The sequence below is a fragment of the Triticum aestivum genome, chromosome 4D (assembly GCF_018294505.1).
Source record: "Triticum aestivum cultivar Chinese Spring chromosome 4D, IWGSC CS RefSeq v2.1, whole genome shotgun sequence".
NCBI classification, from domain to species: Eukaryota; Viridiplantae; Streptophyta; class Magnoliopsida; order Poales; family Poaceae; genus Triticum; species Triticum aestivum.
The window spans coordinates 112,463,652-112,470,165 of NC_057805.1; the positions used below are offsets into that span (position 1 = coordinate 112,463,652).

The window sequence follows — 6,514 nt, forward strand, 5'->3', positions numbered from 1 at the left end:
CATCCGACGATGAGAAATCATAGGACACGTGTTGCTCTAGCATGATCAGAATCCATACAGCATACACGATCAGAAATGCGTGGTTTTCATCTTCTTCTTCTAAACAAAAGACATATTTGTATCTTGCTTGATAGAAAAAAAACAACTCAATTAGCAGGACCCCAACCTATGAACAGTACACTAGCAATGCCCGGCCTCTCATCAAGTCATCATCCAGGATAGTAACAATTTGTTGCTTCCAAATCCACCATGCGAAGAGCATGAACAACGTTAAGATCACTTTTTTCTGCGCCAGGGGTAGATATATGAGAGAATTCCTTATTTAACCACCGGCTTACATTTTGTTTTCTCATTGGCACTGAAAAATATATTTTTTCCTGTATAACAATGAGTCTAAGTTTATGCCCTTTATGACACTTTAGTCCATTTTAAGCCTTAACAGTGTTAAATGACATCAGAAAAGACCTTTCTACCCATCATGTGGTATGTCCGTATCAGTTGCATGTCGATCGACACCCATCTCTCAGCCAAAGAGGCGAGAGCATGGCAGATTTGTCGTCCATAATATATGCACGAGTGCATGTTAAGTAAGACAATGCTTTAAAAAGATGAAGTTTCAACGCCTGGCCTCCGTACAAATGTCCAGCTCTCCTCCTCCCCGACAACTCCTCCCAGCCTCCAGCATTAATTTCCCTCTCCGGCGTCCCTCGCCCAAAACACTCGCCATGGCTTCCTCCTCCGACGTCGTCCTGACCATGACCTCGTTCTCGTTGCAGCGCGCATCCTTCTTCTTGTTTTAGTTGCTAATAACACAACATAACTCTACTCGATCGATCACTACGTACATGTCACGTCACGCCACCATGTCGGGGGCCAAGATGAACCAGCTCCCGCCTCCGGCCAGCCGGCTGTGGGAGGCGGGCATCCGCAAGCTTAACACCACCATGGCCATCCGCCGCGGCAGCTCCGTCTTCCCCGCCACCAGCCCCGCCCTCGACGGCGACCCCGCGGTCGCCCTCTCCGTCGCCTCCTCCAACACCATCTACGGCTACGACGTCGTCGAAAACGACGACGATGCCACGGGCGGCGGCGACATCGAGGACAATGAGGAAGACACCGACGAGGAGGAGGAGGAAGACGACGGCGAGGAGGCGGGCCCGGAGACCCACTCGGAGCAGCTGCTCCCCAGCGGCGACTTCTACCAGGGCAGCGTGCGCGGCGATCTCCCGGACGGCTCCGGCAAGTTTTTATGGACGGACGGCAGCATGTACGAGGGATCATGGCGCCAGGGGCGCGCGTCCGGGCGCGGCAAGTTCTCCTGGCCCTCCGGCGCCACCTACGAGGGCGACCTCGCCGGCGGGTACATGCACGGCCACGGCACCTACATCGGCGAGTTCGGGGACACGTTCGCGGGCCACTGGGCCAACAACTTCCGGCACGGGCGCGGCACGCAGGCCTACGCCAACGGCGACGTCTACGACGGCCACTGGCGCGACGGGCGGCAGGACGGACACGGCAGGTACATTTGGCGGTACGGGCACGAGTACATCGGCACGTGGCGCGCCGGGGAGATGCACGGGTGCGGCACCGTGATATGGGCCGACGGGGACCGGTACGACGGCGCGTGGGAGGACGCCAAGCCCAAGGGGCAGGGCACGTTCCGGTGGGCGGACGGCGGCATGTACATCGGCGTGTGGTGCCAGCAGGAGTCCGGCGAGACGAACGCAATGGGCGGCGTGTTCTACCCGCCGTCCGGCGGGCCGGCCGTGCCGATGCCGCCGCGGGAGCCGCGGGAGGCGATCACGAAGCTGCTGGAGGAGCTGGCGGTGACGGAGGGCAAGGCAGCGTCGCTGCTGCCGTCGGAGAAGATCGTGACGTGGCCCGGGGTGGAGGCGGTGCTGAAGAAGCCGGTGTGGCGGCCGCCGGAGCCGGAGCAAATCCAAGGGAGGAGGTCCGGCGCGCACAGGGGGAGCAGCGTGTCGTCGATTGACATGGACCTCGCCGCCGAGGGGGAGGAGGCCCATGCGCAGGCGCAGGCCCAGGCCCAGGCACAGGCCCAGACCAGCCTCAGCAGCGAGGAGGCCCAGGCCAGGGCGGCGTCCGTGGAAAGGGCGTGGCTGCGGGCGACGTCGTGCATGCGCGCGCCGCCCAAGCCGGCCAAGAAGCAGGGGGAGACCATATCCAAGGGGCACAAGAACTACGAGCTCATGCTCAACCTCCAGCTTGGCATCAGGTGCGCCGCCGCCCTCTCTCTCTCTCTCTCTCTCTCTCTCTCTCTCTCTCTCTCTCTCTCTCTCTCTCTCTCTCTCTCTCTCTCTCTCGCATTGAGAGGAAAAGAACTGAATTTCTTTGGGGTTCGATCAGGCATGCCGTGGGGAGGCATTCGGCGCCCAACTCGCTGGATCTCAAATCGTCGGCGTTTGACCCCAAGGAGAAGGTGTGGAGCAGGTTTCCTCCTGAAGGATCCAAGCACACGCCGCCTCACCAGTCATGCGATTTCCGGTGGAAGGACTATTGCCCACTGGTCTTCAGGTCCGAAATGGTTCCAACTTTCGGATTTCCTTTTTCACTTTTCAATTTGATCAAATGACCAATATTGACTGCATCCAAGCATGTTTTGAGAAAATTTAGGTTTCCTTTGAATTCGGGTGCCACCGAAATATTTTTCAACCATATGCAAATTGTGGGGTGCCTACTGAAATGACCGTAAGTTTGTTACAAGTGAGAACCCTTAGATTGATTATATCAGTGCTCATCATTAACTAGTACAACAATAATAGTACTACCACGAGTCTTTAAAAATACTCCCTCCGTCCCATAATATAAGAACGTTTTTGGCACTAGTGTAATGTTAAAAACGTTCTTATATTTTGGGACAGAGGGAGTACTTATTAAATACCCCACATGTAGCTTCGGAATCAGTTGCAATATATTTCAATGGGATTTAGTTGTCTGAGATATTTATATAGTTGGATCGACAATAAGAAAACTGAAACCGAAAATACACATGATTTGTTGTTTTTATTTATTGTGTACTTGTAAAAAATATATTAAATATTTAGCAAAAAAAAATTATTGAATATAATTAGCAAAATATAATTAAAAGATTGTATCAATGCATGGTTGCATGTTGAGGTGACTGCTTGCATCTTGATGGAACTATGTTAGTGAGTATCACCTATTTAGTTATACATGATGACATTTTGGTCCTACTAATGGCCCAACTTTTAGAACTTTAATCACCTATTTAGTTATAGATGATGACATTTTGGTCCTACTGATGGCCCGACTTTTAGAACTTTAATCACCTATTTAGTTATACATGATGACATTATGTAAATAATGTATCACTTGACTTGTCCAAATCGATTTGTCTTGAAAATAACTTTCATAAACTATAATGGGTTTAAGTATTTTGTAATTATATACTTCAATAACTTTAATGGTCAGAGTTACATCTTGAAGACCGCACGAAATGCCCAAAAGATCAGCTTTCGAGGACTGAGGGGGTGCTTGCCATCTGTGCATGAGAAGCAATTTATATGATGATATTATCATTTTTGTTCTTGTGCGATTTCACTCCAGGACATTGCGCAAGCTCTTTGACGTCGACCCAGCAGACTACATGATCTCCATTTGCGGTGACGACGCGCTTCGGGAACTATCGTCACCCGGAAAGAGTGGAAGCTTCTTCTACCTCACCAACGATGACAAGTACATGATCAAGACCATGAAGAAATCAGAAGTTAAAGTAGGCTCCTTATAACTTTGTTCACTCCTCGCCTCAATCAGTTAGCTAGCTTTCAAAATTAAGATATCATTGAACATGTCATTTTAAGATCTGATTTTGTGGTTTGTGTGTTATGATGATCAGGTGCTTCTTAGGATGCTTCCAGCCTATTATAAGCATGTTCGCAATTTTGAACATACCCTAGTGACCAAGTTCTTTGGCCTGCACTGTGTTAAAATCACTGGAGCTATTCAGAAAAAGGTTTGGATACACTGAAAATACATGAATTCATTGAAGAATGACCACCAAGGATGAAATATGCCTGAGCATCTGCTCATCTTTTGTGGCTACTTCATTCAGGTTCGGTTTGTCATAATGGGGAATCTCTTCTGCTCTCACTATGGGATTCATCGTCGTTTCGATTTGAAAGGATCGTCACAAGGTCGCATGACTGACAAGCCCCTCGATCAAATCGATGAGCACACCACTTTGAAGGATCTTGATCTCAATTTCATTTTCCGGTTAGGAGGATCTTGGTTCCAGGAGTTTTGCAGGTGAATGTCTACATATGTTGAATTGCGTGCACATGCTTTGTTGTGTCATCCGGTTATGATGGAATACTAGTAGTATTCTCATATGCCTTAAATATTACAAAAATGCAAAGCAAGCCCTATGGGAAGTTCTTAAAAACGTGAGAGGAAACACAAAGTGAGACTTAACATCCATTGTATCATGGTTTGTGCTTCTTAATTACCAGGCAAGTGGACAAAGATTGTGAGTTACTAGAGCAGGAGAGGATCATGGACTATAGTCTTTTGGTTGGCATTCACTTCAAAGATCGACGTAAGGATATGATCCCCCATGGAATACTTCGTTTCTTATGACTGCACGTTTAACACTACTCTGGGAAATAGCCTGAAAAATTGTCTCCTTCTTTGCTGTTACAGTTAACGGCAATGCTGACAACGGTGGTGCTGAAGATTCTGAGCAAAATAAGTATGTTCCCCATTCCAATGTACCTGCTCGCTACCATTTTTTTTAAATTATTGATGACATGACAATATTGGGTTTAGTAAATAGTATAAATGTAAGACACCTAGGCATTTTAGAAAAGGTAAATCAATGTGATGCACTTCTTCAGTTGAACATGGTACCACCCTGTTCCTGAACAACTAAGCGGTGCTTACAAACCAACTACCAACTGAAAGATCACTTCTCTCAGCTGAAGAATCTTCCAAGTCTTACAACATGCTGTGATCTTTGCAGGAAAGCGAAACTGGGGATCGCCATGCAGTCGAGGGTGGAGAATGTTGTGCGGAACCCCGAGAGTGAGTCGCCGCTCATCGGTGAACCCACGGGAGAATTTCGGGAGGTGGTCCTCTTCTTCGGCATCATCGACATCCTGCAAGACTACGACATCAGCAAGAAGCTGGAGCACGCCTACAAATCTCAGCTGTATGATCCCAACTCCATATCGGCCGTCGACCCCAAGCAGTACTGCAAGAGGTTCAGGGACTTCATCTACAGGGCCTTCACTGAGGACGTGCAGTGATCACTTCTTGGCACCTCCCCACCGAAGACTGGCTGAAGGAACAGGATTGTTGGATCGTTCTTTCTGTCCGAGATCGATGGCGCGACGAATTTTGGTTCTCTGGGGATTGTTCATAGACTATGTACATTTTTTTGCTAATATTCCTCCTTTCCTTAACTGGGTAATTAGGTCTAGTGTGTAACGCGCCCATGCTGATTGGCCTGAAAAGGATGTAGAACAGAGACCCTTGTTCATGTAACCATTTCTTCATTTCTTAATAAATCGCATCATGGCCCCGAACCAGTCCATGTTGATCCTTAATTTGTCAATAGATAGATACATAAATCAACAAATTAATCGTCAGTTGGTTTCAGCTCGGGCGTTGGGGCCCGTCGCCTGCTCGTCCAGGACTAGGAGGCGCTGCTCGTCGGCGGACGGCAGCGGGAAGCGGCAGCAGGGGCAGACCCGGCTGACCGATAGCCACCGGAAGATGCAGCGCTGGTGGAAGCAGTGAGAGCAGGGCATGGCCCTGAGCTTGTCGTCGCCGCCACCCTCGAAGTCCTCGAGGCACACCGCGCAACCGTCCTCCCTCATCTCGCCCGCCGCCGGCACGCGCAGGGCAGCTATGGCCTCGTCTGACGCCGGGTCGAAGCCGGAGAAGCAGCCGGCAGCCCTCACGGCATCGTCGGCAGCGGCATTCTGCTCCGGCCGTGACCTGGCGAAGAAGGCCCCGCTAGTGCTGTGCCGGCGGCTGTGAGCCTCGAAGCCCCGCTCGTCGGGCACGTATTCGGGCACTGTCACGGTCAAGGCGACGAACTCCATGAGCCAACGAGCTAGCTCCACAGGACGGAGACGACCAGGCGAGGATCGATGCGAGAATTAGCTTGAGCGCTCATGGATTATATACGTTAGCAGTTGAGCTGAAATGCCACTTGGCCACTAGAGCAGAGCGAGTAAGCGTCACACGGACACGGGGACGCGGGCACGTAACAATCTTGTAACGCGCTGATCATCTTGATTTGTCTCTAAATTTGGCAGTGTTAGTTCGTTAGCTAGAAAGTGATCTGTTCTCGGTACCACCCCTCTTGAAAGAAAATTATCGAGGTAATATCACTGGTAGTCACTAAATTTGTGTCGAATGTGCAGTTTTGTGCTAGATCTTTGATAATACGTTTTTTCGGTCATACAACTTGTTATTTGGTTCAAATACGGTCACTCTGTTCTAGCGCATGCGTATTCGGCATGTATGGGTC

General features: G+C 49.8%; 1 protein-coding gene across 1 annotated transcript; it reads left to right on the forward strand.

The window, feature by feature from the left end:
- Positions 1–652: 652 nt before the first annotated feature.
- On the forward strand, positions 653–5,637 carry LOC123099758 (phosphatidylinositol 4-phosphate 5-kinase 6). The gene is made up of 8 exons (XM_044521857.1): positions 653–2,233; positions 2,365–2,532; positions 3,586–3,751; positions 3,875–3,991; positions 4,091–4,284; positions 4,488–4,573; positions 4,678–4,726; positions 4,997–5,637. The coding sequence occupies exons 1-8, from the start codon at positions 846–848 to the stop codon at positions 5,280–5,282; spliced, it is 2,454 nt and encodes an 817-aa protein (XP_044377792.1). The 5' UTR covers positions 653–845; the 3' UTR covers positions 5,283–5,637.
- Positions 5,638–6,514: the final 877 nt, after the last annotated feature.